At 45.0% G+C, this 23864-nt stretch overlaps 1 protein-coding gene across 3 annotated transcripts in view; it reads left to right on the top strand.

Moving 5' to 3' along the window:
• Nucleotides 1-23864, top strand: part of LOC138799251 (alpha-2-macroglobulin-like) — an 82533-nt gene that overhangs the window by 51964 nt on the left and 6705 nt on the right. For all 3 annotated transcript variants that reach the window (XM_069980169.1, XM_069980170.1, XM_069980168.1), the window contains exons 28-32: nucleotides 9168-9330; nucleotides 10800-10981; nucleotides 19240-19455; nucleotides 19589-19716; nucleotides 22630-22720. In XM_069980169.1, coding sequence (XP_069836270.1) covers nucleotides 9168-9330; nucleotides 10800-10981; nucleotides 19240-19455; nucleotides 19589-19716; nucleotides 22630-22720 — 780 coding nt within the window. The remainder of the gene's footprint in view (nucleotides 1-9167; nucleotides 9331-10799; nucleotides 10982-19239; nucleotides 19456-19588; nucleotides 19717-22629; nucleotides 22721-23864) is intronic.

Here is a 23864-nt window from a genome sequence, read left to right as displayed (position 1 = left end):
GGACTGCAAGAGGGTATACGGCTTGTCTTCCTTTATGTCGTCTTCTTCCTGATGGATGAAGGTGGAACTTGCATTGTCAACACCTTTCTCAGACAGGACAGGACACAACAGCCAATTAAAGCAAGAATAATCAAAGTCACAAGAATTACCCTCCCTATTTGTGCTAGTATCTTCTGCCACCTGCTCATCTGGCTAAAATATTGGTCCATGGTCTGTTATAGTCTGTTATCTAGTTCCTGAGACAGCTTGTCCAATTTCTTTATAGCCGGGGTTACCTTCCGTCTGGCCAGGGCCGTTTCTAGCACCGTGCCAGCCGGGCGGCCGCACGGGGCGCTAGCAGTTAGGGGGCGCCATAATCCGAACATAATAAAAACAGTAAAAAAAAAAATCTAATCGCGTTTTAAAGTGGGCGGGGCCACGGTCGCGCGAGGGTGTGGGGGGGAGGAGAGCTCACCTCAGTCATACAGGATCCCCTCTCTGTATACTGTTCACTAGGCCCTGAAGGTTACATTGGGGAAGGGTGGGGAGATCACCCAACTTTCCCAGCATCTTGTAGGCAGTATAATGAGGTCATCCAGCTAGCCCAGCATCCTATACTTAGTATGATCAGGGTAACCCAGCTTTCCCAGGATCCTGTAATCAGTATGATAGAGGTCACCCAGCTTTCCGGCATCCTATACTGCACACATTGGGGATGCTGGGGAGGGGGGGGGGGGGGTAACTGCACACACGGGGGATGCTGGGGGGGAGGGTAGCTGCACACATTGGGGATGCTGGGGGGGAGGGTAGCTGCACACATTGGGGATGCTGTGGGGGGGGGGGGGGAGGGTAACTGGACACATTGGGGATGCTGGGGGGGAGGGTAACTGGACACATTGGGGATGCTGGGGGGAGGGTAACTGGACACATTGGGGATGCTGGGGGGGAGGGTAACTGGACACATTGGGGATGCTGGGGGGGGGGGTAACTGGACACATTGGGGATGCTGGGGGGGAGGGTAACTGAACACATTGGGGATGCTGGGGGGGGAACTGGACACATTGGGGATGCTGGGGGGGGGAGAGTAACTGGACACATTGGGGATGCTGGGGAGGGAGGGTAACTGGACACATTGGGGATGCTGGGGGGGAGGGTAACTGGACACATTGGGGATGCTGGGGGGGAGGGTAACTGGACACATTGGGGATGCTGGGGAGGGAGGGTAACAGGACACATTGGGGATGCTGGGGGGGGGGGTAACTGGACACATTGGGGATGCTGGGTGGGGGTAACTGGACACATTGGGGATGCTGGGGGGGGGTAACTGCACACATTGGGGATGTTGGGGGGGTAACTGCACACATTGGGGATGCTGGGGGGGAGGGTAACTGCACACATTGGGGATGCCGTGGGGGGAGGGTAACTGGACACATTGGGGATGCTGGGGGGAGGGTAATTGGACACATTGGGGGGTGCTTGGGGGGAGGGTAACTGGACACATTGGGGATGCTGGGGAGGGAGGGTAACTGGACACATTGGGGGGAGGGTAACTGGACACATTGGGGATGCTGGGGGGGAGGTTAACTGGACACATTGGGGATGCTGGGGGGGAGGGTAACTGGACACATTGGGGATGCTGGGGGGGAAGGTAACTGGACACATTGGGGATGCTGGGGGGGAGGGTAACTGGACACATTGGGGATGCTGGGGGGGAGGGTAACTGGACACATTGGGGATGCTGGGGGGGAGGGTAACTGGACACATTGGGGATGCTGGGGAGAGAGGGTAACTGGACACATTGGGGATGCTGGGGAGAGAGGGTAACTGGACACATTGGGGATGCTGGGGGGGAGGGTAACTGGACACATTGGGGATGCTGGGTGGGGGTAACTGGACACATTGGGGATGCTGGGGGGGGTAACTGCACACATTGGGGATGCTGGGGGGGGACTGGACACATTGGGGATGCTGGGGGGGTAATTGGACACATTGGGGATGCTGGGGGTAACTAGACACATGGGGGATGCTGGGGGGGGTCTTAATTTGCTGACGTGGGGGAAGGGGGTTTTAAGGGGTTGTCCGGCACTTAAAAACATTAGATATTTTGCTGCAGTAATAAGAATAAGAAGTAAAATAAGAAAGAGACTATTCTCACCACACCTGTTGTCCTCCTGCGGCATTTCTACCCCCCCCCCCCCCCCCCCCCCCCTTCTGCGATGACCACTGCCCCTTCTGTATAATTGGTGACCGCTCAGCTAATCACTGACTAAGATGGGACAGCCATGCGACCAGTGATTAGCTGAGCAGGCTGTCACCGCTGATACGAGTTTATCACAGAAGGGGCGGTGGTAAGCGCAGAAAAGTGGTAGAGATGCTGCAGGAGGACCCCAGGTGTAATGAGGCGAGAATAGGCTCTATATAATAGATAGATAAATATAATTTTTTCTTCAAATCAGAACCTATAATTTGGGGGGGGGGGCACGCTTTTTTCAAATCCGCCCTGTAGCCAAAATGACCTAGAAACTGCCCTGCGTCTGGCCCTGTGTTGTCAGGACTGTAAGTACAGCAGGTCTTTCCTATCACTTTACACACTCCTCCTTTTTCTGTTACGATCATATCTGCGGCCATTTTGTTTTGGCATGTCATTATTGGAAGTTGGTCCTAACTGGTCTGCCAATCCCTAGAGGGCATCCCTGGTATAGTTTACAAAAAATTTTTTGGTTGTAATATATGTAATTTATATAATCTCTATTCTTAATAGTTTTTACGGGTTTCGGCAACTGAAATACAGCCTTAATCTGATCTTGGGCCTTGAAATCATTGGGGCACCCCCCCCCCCCTTGGGACTCTTATAGCATCAATGTATACATGCGGGTCAGACCTACCACCTGGACTTGCCTTTCTCTTGAAGCGGTATAGGATTTGAATTACTTTTCGGCTTCTGCTGGAGCGTCACTTGCTATGTGGTTTGGCATCAATGCCTTTGTTAAATCACATTCCCCCATCCAGTTACCCTCAAGTCGGGTCCTGATCTTTATATCCTCACATATCCAATATATATTCCCTAGTGACAGGACCTGGTTCTGCAACTTATTCTCCACTGAGCTATAGGTATCGCTTCACCACCCTTTGAAATTCCCTATGAATCCACCTCCTCCCTTCTGCACTGTATAGTAAGTATAGTTACCGTGGTAGATTGTGATGCGTTCTCCTGGTCCGGGCGTTATGTCTGTTATGGTATAGTGGATCTTTAATTCATTACAGGTAGTACAATAAGTGGCGGTGTTATTGTAGAGGCTCAGGAAGCATCTTGTGAGTTCTACGCTATGTCTAATAGAACATTCCCTAAGTGAGGTCTGGCTTTGGAACACACATCAGTCCAGTTGTTTTGATTTGCGGTGTACCACGATGTATCCACTCTACCCACAGGTTGTAGTCTGAGTACCCTGTTTCAGAGGCCAGCATATCCTGAAATGTTGGGTCAGCTATGGCTATCGTGTTTTTAAGGTTTGTATGCAAGGAAGCAAAGTATTTTGTTTAACCATTGATTTGGATTAATAATTGTCCCATTCCTTTTAGTTATACATCTCCATGAGGCTGGGTTTCCCATAGTTCCCTCTGTTGTCCCCCGCCATACTGGCTCCCAGGATATAGGTGCCATTATCCACAAGTTGGGGGTTTTCTATAATTCATTGCATATTATTACCCATCTGGCCATAGTTATAACAGGCACTGGTTTTGATCAACATCATATGAGAGATTAAGGACCTGCCATTCTTATCCTTCCTGTCTAAAGCACTTTGTGGCTTGTAATAATCAGTCCCCGTGTTCCACCGTATTGCTCCCCAATCCCTTCAGTCATTACATTAAAATTATCTTTCACCTAAAATATTATCTCATTATTACACCAAACACTATCTACCACTCCTACATCTGTCTGTTGCTACCAACAGAAACTGGTGCTGTCACAGCTGGCCTTAAAAACAAATAAAAAGTATAATAGAAAAATAAAAAGTCCAGTAACAAAAAATGCAATGTCCATTCTGGTGTGAATCTTCTTTCTTCTGATCTTCTTAGACCTGAATCTCTGGTGCAGGAAAGCCAGGAGATTGTTGTGCTCTCACCTGTCCCTACCCTTGTCTGTCGCAGTCCTCCCCTTCCCCCATTTATCTCTGTTGATGAGTCAGGCGGTTGCCGCTATGGCTGGGGGTACAGACTGTAGAGCCCCTTTAGCAGTGCTGGGCCAGGTGGCACCTTTGTAGACACTTATCTCAGGTTGTCTCAGTTCTCCAGGCTCTCTGCACTTGGTGAAGATGGAGTTTTTAGGGACAAACATGAACAATGTCCAATATCCAAACGAAGCATGAATCTTAGAATCCACAGCAGATAGAACACGCGGTGGCTTTGGACTCGCAAAAACAAAAGTTTATGACTTACAAACTCGGTGTAAAGCCCTGTGCATTTTATGTTGGTAGCTCTTCATCACTCCTCCATCAAATGGATAAAAATCAACTGGATAACAAAAATAACAATCCAAGAGTCCTAAGAAAAAACCAAATCAAAACTCTGCCCAGTTTTTCTGCCGATCGCAAGGACATGTAATAGATGCTGTCTCCCTAATCCTATAACCCACATGTTTATTATCAAATAACATTCTTTTGTTTAGAAAGATACAAAAAAAACATATGGCTTCAACATAACCCCCAGTAACTATCTCATGTGAGGCAAATACCTTATTCTATAGTGTATATATAGATAGATATCTCCAATGCATAGAAGATTTTTGGCAAAAAAAGCCCCCCACTCCATCTAGTTGGCCCTTTTAGTATCTCCCTTCTTATTATCTTAGGATGGATATATATAGATGTATATACCGGGGAGGTTACATTCTGTTATTGTAGATTTACCTATCACATTTGCTGGAGGTTTCCTCCAAATTATACAATGCTGGCAGTTTCTTAGTAATGGTTACCCATACATATTTGCAATTACCCAAGTTTGTCAACCAATAATATAAGCACAAACCACCAATCTTCACTGTGATCTTTTATCCTTCTAGTTTGTAGAGTCTCTTTAACCCTTGGAATGTATGCAATTTATCCCTAAAACCAATTTCCATAAAATACATTCAAATCATCATCCAGGTATATCACTCGTGGAGCACCCAATAGGTATCTGAAGACAATTCTGACTTCTAAATCCTAATATTATTTTCCATCAGGTTTCTCAGATGACAATGAGATCTTTGGGAAGGGGCTGTCATTCTCCCTATGAGATCCGACCTTCTCCTCCCACCTCTCTGTCACCACCCCCCTTAGCCCAGGTCTTGGACTGCCTCATGTCAGGTCAGTCACCTGTAATGCTGGAACCATAGAGGCCTACTAACTTTCTTGTGGTGTAACAGGACAGACAACATATATAGCAATACAGACCTGTACAAACCAAAAACACATATGGGCCCATTCATCCACAACATTCTCAAAAAAATGGTAAAAATAAAACAACACATAGAGCTCCTTTTAGAAAATTAAGAAAAAAATCACTATAAATGTGGTTAACAAAATCAAAAATGTTTCTTTCATGGCCAAATCTTTTTACACTCCTAAAATATAAATGGACAATTAATGGCATTTTCACATAATTTCAGTTCTCCGTCTCCATCCTGCAGAATTGTGGGGGGAAAAAACTAAACTTTTTATTAGGGCAAAACTCTCCTCCAGCTGTGGAAACAAACAGAACTCATTGTTAGGAACATTATTATTATTTTTCAAATCAAATAAGATACAATCAGTATCATCACCACGTGGATTGTTCTGTTTCTATACCACAGTTTACATTTACCAATTTAACTGGATCCATTACATCACAGGTTACATACACACACTGTATATATAGCAGAACTCCTTCAATAACCTGCAGAGAAAACACAAACATATTATTTCTATCGTAATATAACAACCCTTAGGAACATTAACATCCTCACTACTAACAGATATGTCATCCGTCTTCACATGGATGACCATAAACCCTTCCTCTAAACCATCATTTCTGAGATCCATAAATCTTCAACCCTTAAGACCCTGCACAGATAACAAGTTAGTTGCTCTAAGAGAGGAAACAGAACAATACACCTATGTTTCTTCACTGGGCTAAACCTTAGTTACTTTGCTGCACTCCTTTTCCTTAAACTTGTAATAACCAGCTCCACATGATACTTTGTACCGCTCCTTGGTAGAGGTTTGATGTTTGCTGAGAAAACAGTTTTACTACTATGGACCATGATAGCTTAGATGCTCAACAAACACTTCACTTTACAAGCTGGTCAACCAAGGACAGAGATCAGCTCTGAGAACATACTAGCAAACACATGCAAGGTCCTTCATGGGTCCCAGTTACACTATGCTCAATCGCTTACTTGATGTCCAAACAGCAGGTTTCCAATCAGAAGGCAAACAGGCAACAGTCACTACAATACAATAATCACTAGGCCACAACTCTAGACTTTGTACTTATACCTTCCTTTTTTTTCCAACTCAGTTGCATCACTGAAAAAGATCAGCAGTTACTTTATTTTTTTAGTTCTCAAACCCTTGTAAACCTACAATTTGTACACTACCCCAAAATATCACTATAAAGTGCAGTCCTCAGAGAACAGAGATATTAATGGATCCCCCTATCTGTCTGACCCCGGCTTCTGCAGGACAGCATACTGCTCAAAACACAAAGTACAAACAAATACAACCACCATCTATGAAATATTAATATTGTCTTACCAACAGATCCCTGATCATTTCCTTCAGTAGGTTCAACATTTGCTATACAATAGTATTACCCCACAAACTCCATGCTACAGACATAGGCAATAAATCAGCCTCAGACCCTGCACTGAACAAAATACACAGAGAACAAAAGACATCACTCCCTCCAGCAACCCAGCTTTCCAAGGAGCTAAGCTTTCTCAACATTCCGGCTCACAATTACATACAAGCTTCCATTGTTTACAGGATTCACAATCAGCAAAATATTCTTAATTTTCCACTACACTGCTCCGATGGACAGTTCTATTTTGTATAAAGACACCGCTCTACTTTTTCCCTCGATATCAGCTAGGGACCTCCCCACTCTTTCATCTACCGGAAAGTGTGTGGTAAGGCAGAAAACAAGACATCGGGGCTCCCCTAAAATAATAGGATGGCACCCTAACCACTGACTTCCTGACTGAAGCTCCTTGTTTCATTTTTTAATAAACCCTGGCTGTCCTCATGAATTCTGAACATTAACCCACAGACATACTTTGGACATAACATCTGACCACCAAAGAGACACTGGAGTTTACCGCGACTGTGACCAAAAAATTAGTTTCTCTGCGCGTTACTTGTACCGTAACCTGCGCACCTGACACCTCCCTTCTTGCCGTGCACACACCACGCTACAACCAAGGGAACCGGTGTCAACACCTCCCTGGGGCCACAGGGAACCAGCGTCAAATTCCAACACCTCCCTGCCAGCCACGCGCACACTGCGCTGCAACTGCAGGGAACCCGTGTCAATACCCCTTTGTCACGTCACTACCTCCCCTTCCCCTTAGGTGATCAACAATTAACACACACCAGGCGGCAGACAGTTGTCATAAGGACAGGTTCTAAGAGACTTCAAGCAAGTATTACCTGTCTTTGATGGCCACAAGGCAGCCGTAAAAGTCACAGAGATAGACCAACAACGGAGACAGGACTGTTTGGGTAAGATTATCGAATTTTCCTACCGTACTTCTTAGAGGTGCGCAGTCTCTTTCCGTGTCCGTGTTGGTCAGTCCTGGCGCCTCCTGGTTCGGCTGTCTCCTGGTCCACAACCCGAAACCCCACGTTGGGCGCCAACTGTTTTGGATCAGTACTTTAATGTGTACCACTGCAAATGTCTGCCCCCGTCCAAATAGGTGAAGATTGGTGCATGCACTGGAAGAATCACACACTGAACATCAGCTCAGCTGTAAGAGACTTATTGTTTACAATTGTTTATATAGGTGGCTGGGTCAGTGGATCATTGGCTGGGTCATTCCATAGAGGACTGGTCACTTCAGGATTGGTTGTTTCCTCACATGGCAGCTCTTCCTCTTGGACTTAGATGCAAACATCTTGGGTGTAGTCTCAGGTGAAGGTGCCATCTTTGTACACCTGGTGGTGTCTTCAGCAGGCAAAGTATATAGGTGTAAGCATACACAGTATATAGGGGTAAGCATGACAAAAGATTTGTTGGATACTTGGATACTAACTTCATTCCATACATGTCATTACCTTTACTGTCTCCTTCCCTCAGTTTTGAGTCCGCTTTTGTTAAAGTCCCTAACTGCAGCTTTTTAACAACTTTGTAACGCTGGGAGGGGTAATCACAGTGAGTTTATAAGCCACTTGACCTCAGATTAAACCTCCAAGCATTACAAAGAAGATACAAAGTTGCACATTCAGCCGGCCCTGTTTACATCAGCTGTCTTAGAAGGAGGGGGAGAGCGAACAGCTCACACTTTTTGTGTCTTCAGCAGAAAGCGGCAGCTTGGAACTGGAGAAGGAGACTTAATAGATCATAACAAGTGTGAATAGAATTTTCCGTCTCCAGGAGGGGGGACAATTGAACATATATTTTACCTAACTGGATAACCCCTTTAAAATAACTTACATCCCTGTACTGCCTTTTTCCCCATGGATCTAATCACTCTGCTGTTGTCATGCCTCAGTGCACATACTTTTCCACAATCCTCCTTGCTTGCATGTACAATGGAGACCAAATACCACTTCCTGGAGACTGCAGTTGAACTGAGCACAATCTTAGTGGGTCATCTGAGGCTCCTGGCTCCCAGAGGTCAGATACGGCCGGAGCGTGGAGCGGGTAATGTATCTTCCTGGCAGAGGGGGGGTTAATTGGGCCGGCACTTGCATACTCCCAGCGGGATGTAATTACATTGACACCGACTGCAAACTCGCAGCGTGAAATCCGTTGCGGATACGCTACGTGTGAAGGTACCCTAACATTATCTCTATATTATACACAAAATAAATATTATCTTCGTATTGTACACAAAATAGATTTTTCCATGGCGTATGCCAGAGGCACAATTAATACATGTGCCCCATGGTATTAAAGTGGCCTTGATGGTATGTCTTTAATATGTAATTGTGCTTTATTGTTTGCCTTAGGGACGTATTGTTGAAAATGCCTTAAAATGTCTAAGAAAATCAGTGGAGATTGATACATCGGTGTACACCCAGGCTCTGCTGGCATACGCCTTCACTTTATCAGGAGATCGGGAGCTGAGAGACAAGATGCTTAAGAAACTAGACGAGAGCGCTGTTCATAAAGGTGAGGGGTAAAATATATGTTATATATACACAGAGAACACCTAGGGGGAGATTTATCAAAGGGTTTAAATATACACCTGGTGTAAACTGGCCACAGCAACCAGTCACAGGTCACCTTCCAGCTCTGGTTAAAGGAAAGTGGAGCTGTGATTGGTTGCTGTGGCCAGTTTACACCAGGTGTAAATTTACACCCTTTGATAAATCTCCCACCTTGTGTAGTGCGCCTGATGGATGAATGCAGGGTGCCTGATGGATAAATGCGGGTGCCCTGATGGATAAATGCGGGGTGCCCTGATGGATAAATGCAGGGTGCCCTGATGGATAAATGCAGGGTGCCCTGATGGATAAATGTGGGGTGCCCTGATGGATAAATGTGGGGTGCCCTGATGGATAAATACAGGTGCCCTGATGGATAAATACAGGTGCCCTGATGGATGAATGTGGGGTGCCCTGATGCATAAATGTGTGTGCCCTGATGGATAAATGTGGGTGCCCTGGGGTTATAAATGCAGCAAGGCAACCTGACAGAAATATGGGAATGATAATAATTAGTGATGAGCGAGTACTAAAATGCTCGGGTGCTCGTTACTTGAGACGAATATCTCCCGATACTCGAGTGCTCATTTCGAGTAACGAACCCCATTGAAGTCAATGGGAGACTCCAGCATTTTTGCAGGGGACCCAAGTTCGGTAGGGCGAAGGTCGTGTGAAAACCTGTCAACCTCAGAAAATGATGGAAACACCACGGAAATGGACAGTAAACTGCAGGAGCAGCATGTATGCATGCCTCTGAGGCTGCCTAATGGCACCATTATGCCTAATTCTGTGCAACAGCCTGGTTAAAACAGAGGTAGGCATATGGACTACCCAAAAACTCAGCCTGACACAGCATGGCAGTGAGAACACAGGGAACCATTAAAACAGAGGTAGCATATCATGAACCAGCCAAAAATTCTGCCTGACAAAGCATGGCAGTGAGGACAGAGTGAACAATGTAGAAGCGGTAGCCAGTCAGCCTTCCAAAAATTATACCACACCTAGCATGGCAGTGAGCACACAGAGAACCATTAAAAATAAGTGAGGAAGCAAGTGACCCTAATATTCGATCGAGTACCAAGCTCGGACAAGCATGCTCGCTCATTATTATTAATAATGAAACATGAATAGAGATGAGCGAACCTCGAGCATGCTTGAGTCCATCCGAACCCGAACGTTCGGCATTTGATTAGCGGGGGCTGCTGAAGTTGGATAAAGCTCTAAGGTTGTCTGGAAAACATGGATACAGCCAATCCACATAGCCTTAGGTCTTTATCCAACTTCAGCAGCCACCACTAATCAAATGCCGAACGTTCGGGTTCGGATGGACTCGAGCATGCTCGAGGTTCTCTCATCTCTAAACATGAACTATACCACTATATATTTTAGGCTACAATTTATATGTTATATGTTTTATTGTGTCTCTACATATAGAAGGATCGAGGCACTGGGAAACAGACTCATGCATGGAAGGACAGGTTGAGACAGCTTCATATGTTGTTCTGGCCATACTTTCTGATAGAATAAGAACCAAGAAGAGTCTAGAAGACAGTGGGGATATCGTTCGTTGGATTGTAAAGCGGCAAAATCCACAGGGCGGCTTCTATTCTTCTCAGGTTACCTTATGTTTCCAATTACCTGTTTCCCTTGTGGCTCCCAGTAGATGTCTTATGCTTCAGTGCACATGCTCAGTGACAATCTTCCATAACGATACAAAGAAATAACATAAGAAAAGTTACAGAGTTTGTCAACCAGGTCCAGGTTATAGGAGAGAACTGGACTTGTCTTTCTGACTATTTCTTGTTTTCATGTTCATGCAATCATGAATCTTGTATTAGAGAGTGATTTACCTTGGCTTGAGTTTTCCTCAGTATGGGTATGTGTACACTACAGAATTTGGGTGGAAATTTCAAGCGGAGTCTGCGCTGCGGTCTTCGCTTGAAGTTCCGCCTGTTCCATAGACTCAGTGATATTTTGAAGCTCCATCCACCCAAAGAATTGACATGGCAATTCTTGGTGCAGACAGTGGATTGAGCCTCAGAATATCTTTGAGTCTATGGGACAGGCGGAACTTCAGGCGGAGTTTCCACCCAAAATCCGCAGTGTGCACATACCCTACTAGTACCCTCAGCTTGTTTCCTGGTACTGTTCTGTTGCTCAATTCGATTTGAACCATCCTGAAAACCAGTACTATTGTTCCTGTCAACTATGGTGCACTAAAATTGCCAAATTTTAACAACATACATTTTAACATAATTACTACTACTAAACTAAATGGGCCAATTGGGCTGATATGGTTCCCAGGAGCATTGTATAAAGCCCCTGCAGCAGCCGCAGCACGTACCGGCCGCAGCTGCAGCAGGAGCTTTATAGCGGAGAAAAAAAAGAGTTTTGTTCTCCGGGCGCGTGACAGACATGGACGGGGAAGTAGTCATTTGGGCGTCTCCCTGCCCGTATCTAGTCACCGCGCTCTGCCTGTCAATCATCCCATCCGAGCACGCTGACAAGCGGTGACTAGATACGGCAGGAAGACGCCAAGATGACTACTTCCCCGTCCGCGTCTGTCACGCTTCCAGAGAATAAAACTCTTTTTCTTTTCTTTTTCTTTTTTTTAATTTATTCTTTATTCATATTTCAAAAATACATAAATCCACATTATAAAGTGTCTTTGAGACAAGCACAAATAAATAAGCGCCATCCGCGCTTAATCATTACATACTTCATTATTTACTCTAATTTGTGCCTACTCCCATTTCCTACATACTATTATTACAAACAAGACTTACAAACATACAATTGCCCTGTTCTAGGGACACAATAGGTGTGCTAGGGGATTAAGCAATTAATTTTAGCAATCTGTCCTTTATCCTCTCTCCTTCTTTACAGGTCCTCTCTATTTCCCTCTAATTCCTCTTCTATCATTAACCAGTCAAATCTTCACTTATTGCTTCCCATATCTGCCATTTCCTTGTAAATTGTATTATCTGACTATTATCTGGCTATAATTTTTTTTTACATTTATAAGCATGTTGTATAACTGCTATTACTTCCCTAACTCTGGGGAGAGCTGTACTTCTCCATTTTTTTGCTAGTAGGTTTTTGGCAACAGTCAATATTAGACATATTACCCCGCGATATTGTATAGGTAGCTGATCGATCCCTGTCATCAGTAACCCTAATTTGGGGGATTTTTTTTATTTCCACCTCTGGCATAATTTTCCCGATTAGGGTCCATATATTTCCCCAATATTTCTCTATAGGCGGACATGACCAAAAAACATGGGCTATAGTACCCTCCTGCCCACATCCTCTCCAGCCTCTATCAGTGTTGGTTTGTGATATTTTATTTAAGTATGTCGGAGTTTGGTACCATCTAAATATTATTTTAATAGCTGTTTCTAAGTGAGCTACGCATGTCAGTGTCTTATGTATATTCCTTAAGGTGGTTTTCCATTCCCCCTCTGATATAGTCACACTTAGATCTTTTTCCCATGTCTCGAATGGTTTAATTTTTTCACAAGTTGTACATGCATCCATCTCATTATAGAGGATTTTTAATGTTCTCTTTTCCATATGAAAATATTTAAACGGTGATTCCCTGCAGGGTCTAAGATATTTCATTTTTCCCCCCAGGAAATGACATCCTCAAAAATTGGAATATTTCTTTGTTACTCGTGTTGTAGGTATGCTGTAACTCTGAAAACCCCATCACTCTATTCCCTATATATAGCTGTTTAAATGTACTAATTCCTATTTTTTTCCATCCTCTAATATATATGTTATCCATACCCCAGTTTAGGATCTCAACAGGTGCTTTCATTGCTATATTATTAGACTCCTCTCTGCCCTCACCTACGAATTCGTACCACCTTCTAAGGCATGCTCGCGATATCGGTGTTGCTTCCTTTGGGATTGGCATTCCACATAATGGACCATACATAATAGCTTTTAGATTATTTTTCCCCATTAGTGTATATTCTATGGATACCCATGGGATTTCTATTTTATTCTCCCACCATGCTAATAATGAGGCGATTAGTATTGTTCTATAGTATCTATATAAATCTGGCACCTTAAGGCCTCCAGCTGATTTGTCCTTAGTTAACAACCTATATGAAACTCTAGGTCTCCTGCTCCGACATATATATATATATATATATATATATATATATATATATATATATATATCTGGACAGAAGATATTTGATCCTATTGAAAAAGGTTCTGGGGACAGATATTGGTAATACTCTATAAATACAATAACTTAGGCAGGGTACTCATTTTAAAAGCTGCTACCCGTCCTAACCAGGAAATTTCGGTTTTACTCATTATGGTTAATTCCTCCTGAATGGATCTGAGGAAAGGGTCATAATTCGCCAAATAGATCTTAGATATGGAGGGTGTTATAGTGGTGCCCAGATATTTTATGCCCTTTAGTTGCCAGTCCATGTGGAATTCTTCCCTCATGGCCTTTATCTCTGATGCTCTTAAATTTATAGGCAGCACCTGAGTTTTATTTCTATTAAGTTTGTAAAAGCAAAGCAAACTGAACTTGGAAATAATTTTAAAGACTTCCTGAAGGGATCTCCTTGGAGAAGTCAAAGAGAGGATGATAGAGGCATAGAGGGAGATGACGTGGTTGCGGTCATCAATCTCTATTCCGAGGACATCACCACTCTCCCTAATTGCCTGAGCCAAGGGCTCTATGGCCAATATAAATATCAGCGGGGAGAGAGGGCGCCCTTGTCTGACCCCATTCTTGATGTATATAGGATCAGATAATACCCCGTTAACCAAAACCTTTGCTGATGGGGATGAATACAAAGCCCGAATAGCAGTCATTATCTCTCCCCCAAACCCCATCTTCTCTAGTGCCGAGAAGGCGTACGACCAATTTACTCGGTCGAACGCCTTCTAGGTATCCAAAGCCGCCAATACCGCAGACACTCCTCTATTCTCTAGATAATATGGAAAATATTTAATATTCTACGTGTGTTGTCTGCAGGGAATCTTCCCTTTATAAATCCTGTTTGATCGTTAGTTATCAGTTTAGCTACCAATGGCGCCAGCCTAGCGGCTATGATTTTAGCGTAGATTTTAACATCTCCATTCAAAAGGGAAATCGGGCGAAAATTTTGGGGTTCATTTGGTGTCTTACCTGGCTTTAACAGGGTCACTATGTATGCCTCTTGATTTTCTGCTGGGAGCTCACCCTTTTCTATGGCTTGTTGAAAAAACCTCTTTAATACCGGCAATAATATGGGGCTAAATTTCTTGTAGTACTCATTAGTTAGCCCATCTGGGCCGAGTGATTTAGCTGCTGCCAAGGATGATATAGCCTCTGCTATCTCATCCTCAGTTATAGGGGCATTCATTTCCCCTAGCTCTGCTGTAGATAATATGGGTAGTGATAGATTATTTAGAAAATAATTAATGTCTTCCTGTCTAGGTTTAACTTCGGACCGCGTACCCTCCAAGTTATATAGATCCGTGTAGTACTCTTTAAAACTGTTCGCGATTTCTCTGGGGTTATCTTTCCTGATTTGTTTTTATTCCAAATGTACGCTATTTTTTGTTTAATCCTCTTTGATTTTATTTTGAATGCTAATATCTTCCCCACTTTATCCCCACTGGAATACTGAATGCCTTCTTTTTACCCAAAAGTTTTTCATAATCTTGCAACATGTGTTCCCGCAGCTCTTGTCTCAGGTTCCTTAATACGTCCCTATTCCTTAACTGCTGATTTTGTTTATTACCGACCTCATATTTTTTAATTTCATTTAATAATCTTATCTTGTTTGCCTCCCTTTCTTTTTTCATATTATGCCCTAGTTTTATAAAGGTGCCTCTAATAAATGCTTTATGGCAGGGGCCTTAAACTCGCGGCCCGCGGGCCAACTGCGGCCCTCGGGACACTAGTTTGCGGCCCCCACCTCAATGGTAGCTTTCCTGTAAGTGCGGCCCTCATCAGCTGCTCAGCCGCGATTGGCTAAGCTTAACTTTATGCTCAGCCAATTGACGGAGAGGTGGGCGGCGGTGGTGGTGGGAGGGGAGGTGTGGGAGGGGAAGCCCCCTAGCGTCCCTGCCGCACATGCAGCTCCCCGGTCTCTGGAGGAGGAGGCCGCGGGGACTGCAAGGTGATCTCATCGCTGCAAGTCCTGGGGATGTTCAGCAGGATCGGGGGATGTAATGCAGACCCCCAATCCTGCTTTACAGCCCCAGGACTTGCAGCGATGCGATCACCTCACCCTGCAGTCTCCGCGGCCTCCTCCTCCAGAGATTGAGAAGCTGCATGTGCGGCTGAGAGGAGAGCGCCGGTGCCGGGGGTGAGAAGAGGATGAGGGGTGTGTGCCCAGCTCCCCCCAGTCCCCTCTGTGACCCCCAGCTCCCCCCAGTCCCCTGTGTCACCCCCCAGTCCCCTCTCAGAGACTCCCAGTCCCCTATGTCACCCCCAGTCCCCTGTGTCACCCCCAGTCCCCTCTCAGAGACCCCCAGTCCCGTGTCACCCCCGTTCCCCCCAGTCCTCTGTGTCACCCCCTGCTCCCCCCAGTCCACTCTCAGAGACCCCCAGTCCCCTTTGTCACCCCCCTGCTCCCTCCAGTCCCCTGTGTCATCCCCCTGCTCCCCCCAGTCCCCTGTCCCACCCTTTCCCCCTTCTAGTCCCCTGTGTCACCCCCCCAGCTCCCCCTAGTCCCCTGTGTCACCCCCCTGCTCCCCCCAGTCCCCTGTGTCTCCCCCCAGTCCCCTGTGTCATCCCCAGTCCCCTTTTTGTGGAAAACCTGATGCGGCCCAGCCTCACCCAGACTCTACTTCCAGCAGCCCCCAGGTAAATTGAGTTTGAGACCCATGCTTTATGGGCATTCCATACTGTATTAACATTTATTTTACAGTGTGTATTAATCTCAAAATATTCTTTTAAATCCCTTTCTAAAATTTTATATGTCTCTGTATTCTGCAAAAGTTAATTATTTACCCTCCATATGAATGTCGGATCTGCACTGGACATCTCCGAGAGGGACAATATCATTTATTGTCGTTGTGTCATAACCTGGATCACAAATCATATTAAAATCCCCACAAATAACATGATAACCTTTCCTCTGCTTAAGAATAACTCTCATTAACTCTTTCATAAACTTATTTTGTCCCTTATTTGGGGCATACACCACTACTATCGTGTATGTGGCATTATTGATTTGTGCTATTAACATCAAATACCTCCATTGTTCCCCCTGAACCACCTCTATCAATTGGAAGGCCACAGAGTTTTTAACTGGCAATAAAACCCCACATTTTTTAGATGTATTATGTGCCGGAAAAATATGTGGAAACATGTCATGATCCATACGGTGTGCATCACCTTCCAAAAGGGGTGTTTCTTGTGCTGCAATAATGTCTCCTTTTAGTGAAACAGCAAGAGCGTTTGTAAGGACTATTCAGTCCTTTAACATTTAAAGACACTAATTGTATCACCATAAGGAAACATAACAGAAAGATTTATACATTAACTTATTAAGATGATATAACAATGTTTGTATTATGCGTTTAATTAAACCCTCACCACTTTTTAGATATTCCACATCCCCCATTTCTCTTTGTATGGCAGAAGAGTTATTATTTTTATCCATAATTTTTATACTCCTATATGCAAATCAAGTGAACATCACAGATAAATGGAAGAGAGCTCGAAGAGACACCTGTAAAAAAAAAAACAATCGCAACATACTAAACCTCATAATTACTATCATTTCACCCCCACCCTCACCTATCACCTTGTGTAACCTAAGAATTACACCACTTTAAACCACCAGATACTTGGTGTGTTTAGGGCTATTAACACTTGTACTCAGATGGCCCTCCACCAGACCTTCTGCTTATTTCCCCCTCTGGGACTTTTTATCCCTTGTCACCTTAACCCATTCTTGCTCAATTCTACTGGGTATGTCCTTTGATTTTACACTTGCTGGTATAGTTTGGATATTCCAAGTTGCCAATAGGGTTGTTCCTTCCTCCAGTGTTTTTACTTGGTATGTCTTACTGTCTCTAATTATTACCAACCGTGTGGGGAATCCCCAATGATAAGCGATTTTTTTGGTCTCGTAATGCAGTTGTCACTGGTAACAGGGATCTGCGTTGCTGTAGGGTTCCTATTGACAGGTCCGCGTATAATGATATATTCTTGAACCTGTCAGGAAAAGTTTGTTTATTTCTCGCTGCCCTCATTAATGCTTCTTTGGTGTGATAGAAATGCAGCCTAGCCAAAACATCCCTCGGTATCCCTTCACCTAAGTGTTTCGGTTTAGGGATCCTGTGAACTCGGTCCATCATTAAATCTCTTTTTTCCCATTCAGGAAGCATTACCCCGACCAGATCTTTTAGGTAATCTTGCAATTCCCTGTTGGTGATAGTTTCGGGGATGCTGCGGAATTTTACGTTATTGCGGCGCAATCTGTCTTCCAGATCCGCCACCTTTTGTTTTAAGTTTTCCGCCTCTTTCCCGAGATCCTGATGGGAATCTGTCAGTGTATTATGGGATTGCACCACTCCGCTGACTATATTCTCGACATTTGATATCCGTTCTTCCACCTCTTGGACTGCTATGCTTATAGGACGTATCATTTGCGCCATATCTGACTGTATTGAATGATGTAACGCATCTAGCATGGATTTTAATGTTAGTTCAGTTATTGGGTTATTTGTAGGGGCCGCATACTCTCTACTTGTAACAGCTTCTTTATGTTCTGAGATTATATTCCCCAGTTTATCTCCAGTATTTTTCCCCATTAACAGTTCATCCCCCTCTCCCATAATTGCCACCTCATAATCTCTTTTCTCATCAACCATATTTATAATAGTTAAAGTTTTGGATAGCTCACCCCTTCGGCTTACTTCTGTCTCCTCCAACTTTCCTCTCTGCGTTTGTTGCACTTGTTGAGGCACTTGTGGCTGGTCCATTGTAGCTGACCTGCCTCCCTCCTCAACGCCGATGTCGCTACTGAATACCGAGTAGGTTTCACCCGTTGGCTCAGCCTGGTCAAGGTCAGGCAGTCCTGGACCCTCCGGTCCTCTTGGCTCCCCCTCGGCCAGCAGCCCCATCGTGGCGCCAGGGCATACACCTGCAGCCGCCTCCTCTCCACACAGAGCCGGCCTGCTCGTTTCCATCTGCACTCCCTGGGCCTGGTCATACCTATCTGTGCCGAAACACGCGGCCTGGCCTCGGCCATCTCCGCCTGCCTTCGCTCTGGTATACGGCATCCCAGCGGTGTCATCGGTCGGACACGCTCGAGGCTGAACTCCGGCGTCACACGTGACCGGTACGTCCTCTTCGTCCTGTAAGTACTGCAGGTCCTCCTGCTCTGTGTGTGGGTAATAGTCTGTTAACTTGTGGGCTTTAGCAGATCTCTTTGTCGTCTTTTTCCCCTTCATGGGCTAATGCTGGTAAAAAATAGTAGCCCAGCGGCAGGGGTGAACACAAGATTGCAAGTTTTGCCGAAGGGGGAAAGAGAGGTGTATGCAAGGGTTTAGCGCCGCTCTTCTTGGTCTGGTGGGAGTACGGAGCTCTCAGCTCAGGCTCACATCCGAGTTACGCCAAGCCATGCCCCTGACTAATTTCTCAATTAAGATTAAGAATAAAACTCTTTTTTCTCCGGTATAAAGCTCCTGCTGCGGCCGCGGCTGGTACGTGCCGCGGCTGCTGCAGGAGCTTTATACAACACTCCTGGGAACCATATCAGCCCAATTGGGCTGATTGGTTCCCTTTAATTTTGTAGTAGTAATTATGTTAAAATATTACAAATGATTTTCCTAAATTGCCTTGCTTCTCCTACTTATGTATTTCAAGACAATACAATTAATTTTGTCTTTGGTTTTCTAGGACACGACTATAGCTCTTCAGGCTCTGGCAAAATATGCCAAAGCCAGCTACCAACAGGAGGCAGATTCAACCGTGACAATAAGGTCAAATTCCGGCTTTGAAAAGACTGTTCGTGTGGACAAAAACAACTATCTTCTCGTACAGACGGTCGACCTTCCAGAAATCCCTGGAGAATACACTGTCACTGCTACAGGCGACGGCTTTGTCTATTTACAGGTAGAAATAGATTATTTGACTTCAATCAAAATTTTGATACATATGTGAACCATGAAATCATATTATTGGGAAGATAATTGGTAGTTTTCCGCAAAAGATGTTGATTCTCAATATTTTATCCTTCTGTTCACAGTCACATTTATATTACCATGCTTTGCCTGAGGAGCCTGAAATAGGATACTTCTCCTTCAACGTGAGCGTTGAGCCGTCTACCTGCACCCATGCATCTTGGAAGAAGTTTAACATTCATATGGATGCCAAGTGAGCAGAAAGATGCCTGGAATTAAGGTTTCCTACGCAAGTAGTAGTAGTAGTAGTGGTAGTGATAGTGGTAGTGGCGGTAGTAGTAGTCTATATAGCCAATAATAGTGCAACATGACTGCATTTAGTTTCACTGTAAAGATTTACACTTTTACTGTTACATTCTTAACCAAGACATAGTACAGGTGAAAGGTTTAGGGAGTTTATCTTACCTATACAAAGTGCCATAACAAAAAGGAAACACATGTTCAGTGTTTTTTCTGACCTGCAATTTAATCCCCTATTTTTTCTTACCAGTCAGTGCCATTTCTTCCTTATCGTTATCCGTAATTACATCCGTATCCGTATCCAGGTCTGTACCCCATATAGCCAGGTCCGTCCCCCATGTAGTAGGAAACTTCCACATATCGCCGGAAAAGCCCCCTTGCCGCTAGACATGTCCCACCATGTCACTGCATTACCTTCACCCATGCAGACAAATCTCTCCTGTAGCAGCCAATAGTTCTCGCCCCTAGCTTCACGCACAGCACTTTACGCAGGTGGTAATCTCTAGTCCTGTGTGTGACAAGGTCATGTGATGCAGTGGTGACATTTTCAGCCGTGTTCTTGCCAGACAACACACAAAAATGATCCAAGACCTCCGCAATCCGTTTCGTGATCCGCATCCATACTATTACATGTCCTATTTTTTGCACCACGGAGCACAGTACGGATCACATCACAGACAGTTTGAGTAGACCCATTGAGTTACATGGGCCCTAAAGTTGTCCGTGAGACGAATCCGCATTCACAGACAACTTTACGGAGCGCATGAATAAGGCCTAACACTTAGGTCATTACTCTAAGGGATTCACTTGCTGCCTGACCAATAGAAAGTGTGATGTACAGTAATTCCTATATACTCTCCATCATACCCAGCTCTGTAAAGTCCTCCTTTAAATTACTCCTCGAGCAGCTGTTCTGCACCCACACAGTGAACAAGGCCAGTTTGTCGCTATGCACTTTGTAGTGGTGACAACCTGTAACTACAGCTCAGGTCCTGATCAAGTGAACAGCAGCTAAGCTGCAGTCACAGGTCGTCACCACTACACAGTGAATAGAGACAAACTGGGTCTGGTCTTGTTTACTGTGTGGGTGTGGAAGAGCTGATCACCCCCCTTATGAGTTCTTTTTTGCCTTGAAAACCCCTATAAGTAGAGCGTCGGTCAGATACATCTGCATATTCATATAATTGAGCAAATATGCATTCATCTGCAGAATCTCCTAGGACACACCAGGGGCGTAGCTAGGATTGATGGGGCCCCATAGCAAAAAACTGTATGCGGCCCCTCTACACACTATAATAAATATATATATTCGGTGATGTGGCAAAAAATCTCTTGTGACTGGCAGAGCAGAAAGCCAATGTCTGCTTTTTCTGTCCATCCACTGTATTTAAATATAACAGCGTATTAGGAGCCTCATGGTTATATACATAGGTGCAGGAGCTGACTACCTTTTGCTTAACTTTTTATTTACTGCAGTGTGTAAGTGACCCAGTGTTCTCTTACATGCTGCAACACAAACAAAGGGTTAATACAGAAGACAATTAGCTCTCTCCTTTACTACTCCTGCACTGATAACCCCTGACCTCTGCAGGAGCTCAGAGAACAGAGGTCAGAGGTTATCAGAGTAGTGAGGCAGAGAGCTAATTGTTAAAGGGGTTGTCCGGCGATAAAAAATTATTCACAGAATAACACACATTACAAAGTTATACAACTTTGTAATGTATGTTATGTCTGTGAATGGCCCCCTTCCCCGTGTCCCACCACCCCCACCCGTGTACCCGGAAGTGTGGTGCGCTATACATTACCTGTCGCGTGCCGACCACGGTCTCCGATCGTCAGCAGTGACGTCTTCTTCGGGAGCTTGGCGGATCTTCCCGAGTGCCGGCCGCCCTCTGCAGCGTCATCCGAAGCTCAGCCGCGATTGGCTGAGCATAACTGTGCTCAGCCAATCGCGGCTGAGCAGCTGATGACGTGGCCGCGTCATCAGCCGCTCAGCGGCGATTGGCTGAGCACAGTTATGCTCAGCCAATCGCGGCTGAGCTTCGGATGACGCTGCAGAGGGCGGCCGGCACTCGGGAAGATCCGCCAAGCTCCCGAAGAAGACGTCACTGCTGACGATCGGAGACCGTGGACGACACGATATGCGGTGAGTATAATGCACCACACTTCCGGATCTAGCGTGGGTGGGGGGAAACACGGGGAAGGGGGCCATTCACAGACATAACATACATTACAAAGTTGTATAACTTTGTAATGTGTGTTATTCTGTGAATAATTTTTTATCGCCGGACAACCCCTTTAACCCTTTTTTGTGTTGCAGCATGTAAGAGAACACTGGGTCACTTACACACTGCAGTACATAAGGGGTTAAGCAAAAGGACACAGGAGGCTCTTATCTTCCCTGGGCCCCCTCCCTTCACGGGCCCCATAGCAACCGCCTTCCTTGCCTCTATGGTAGCTACGCCACTGGGACACACCCACCAGATATGAAACCGATCTCAGCAGGTATCTTAAAGCATGATAGTTATTATGAGGGCAATATCTTAGCTAATCCAGCAGGGACCAAATACCAACAGAGGAAGACTTTACAGTTGTCTTCCAATAGTGACACATTAATAGAGGTTTTAGCAGTTCCGCCATTCTCGGTCAGAAAACATCTTAGGTCCATCCTTTTCCCATTGTGTCATGTATTTTATAGAATGGGTGGCTAAGATTCACATAAATAAATGGGAGCTCCCAAAATGTAACTCACAGGCAAAGCTTCCATAAAAGAAGAGGTAGTAAAATCTGTAAAGTTTCTCATTTGCAAAATAGAGTAAATGCATGTCTGTGATTCCCATAAACTTTCTTTCTAATTTTAATGTAGATATTCAGGAAAACGGCAACACACCAATATGGCAATAATTGTAGTGGACACTGTGTCTGGATATGTTCCTGATAAGGACAGTGTGAAAAAGGTGAGAAGTGTGACTCACGAATCAACTATGTATCAGGCTGTATACTGAATCTAAACTCAATTTTCCATTGACTTCAGCAGAGCCTGTTTTTTCATTGAAAATACTGCCCAATTTTTACCTCATAATTCCATATTAGGAATCCATTCACACATAAAGGATCTGATGCAGATATTAAAGGGGTAGTGCAGCTTTTAACATTTATTCACAAAAAAACACACATTACAGAGTCATACAACTTTGTAATGTGTGTTATTTAAGTGAATGGCCCCCTTCCCTGTGTTCCCCCCACCCCGGAAGTGTGGTGCATTATACTCACCGACCCCGGCCGCCATCCTGGGTCGATGATGTCATCTTCGGGAGGCAGCCCGCTCCAGCTGTCCCTTATGTCCGCCCCCCTCTGCCACGTCGCCAGCTGGTCAGCCGCGATTGGCTGAGCCTAACTGTGCTCAGCGAATCGCGACTGAGCAGCTGACGACGCGGCAGAGGGGGGCCGGCATGAAGGACGGCTGGAGCGGTTCAGACGGCCTCCCGAAGATGACGTCGTCAACCCAAGATGGCGGCCGGGGTTCACAGCAATGGAGTAAGTATAATGCACCACACTTCTGGGGTGGGGGGAACACGGTAAAGGGGGCCATTCCTCTAAATAACACACATTACAAAGTTGTATAACTTTGTAATGTGTGTTATTAAGTAAATATATGTTAAATGCTCCACTACCCCTTTAATGTAACTAAAGGCCCTGTATACATGGAGTGTATATGTGCTTAATCAGGCAGATATCGCTCTGTGTAGTAAAGATAACAATCAGCTGAGGGGTGAGAAATCATTTCCTCATCTGCTGATTATTGTCTTTCAACAAGGGTAAAAATCATTGGTGACTGGTCAGCAGCCAGTAATTGGCTGAGGGGGCTCCCACTGCAGAGTGAGGTGTGAAATTGATGGTGGCAGTCAGTGGTGGACCCACAGAAAAGACAGCAGGACACCGGGGGAGCATGGAGAGGTAAGAATAGCTTTTTTTTTTTATTTTCTATATACTGATGCCGAGTACCACTTTAAAGTGAGGGCAGCACGGACATCATTAGCGATGTCCATGCAGCCCTGACCACAGGATTATTGAACCATGTAGTAGGCTTTGTAAGCAAGC

Source organism: Dendropsophus ebraccatus, chromosome 8 (genome assembly GCF_027789765.1).
Source record: "Dendropsophus ebraccatus isolate aDenEbr1 chromosome 8, aDenEbr1.pat, whole genome shotgun sequence".
NCBI classification, from domain to species: domain Eukaryota; kingdom Metazoa; phylum Chordata; class Amphibia; order Anura; family Hylidae; genus Dendropsophus; species Dendropsophus ebraccatus.
Note: the sequence above shows the minus strand (reverse complement) of the source record. Positions and strands in the feature narration are given on the sequence as shown.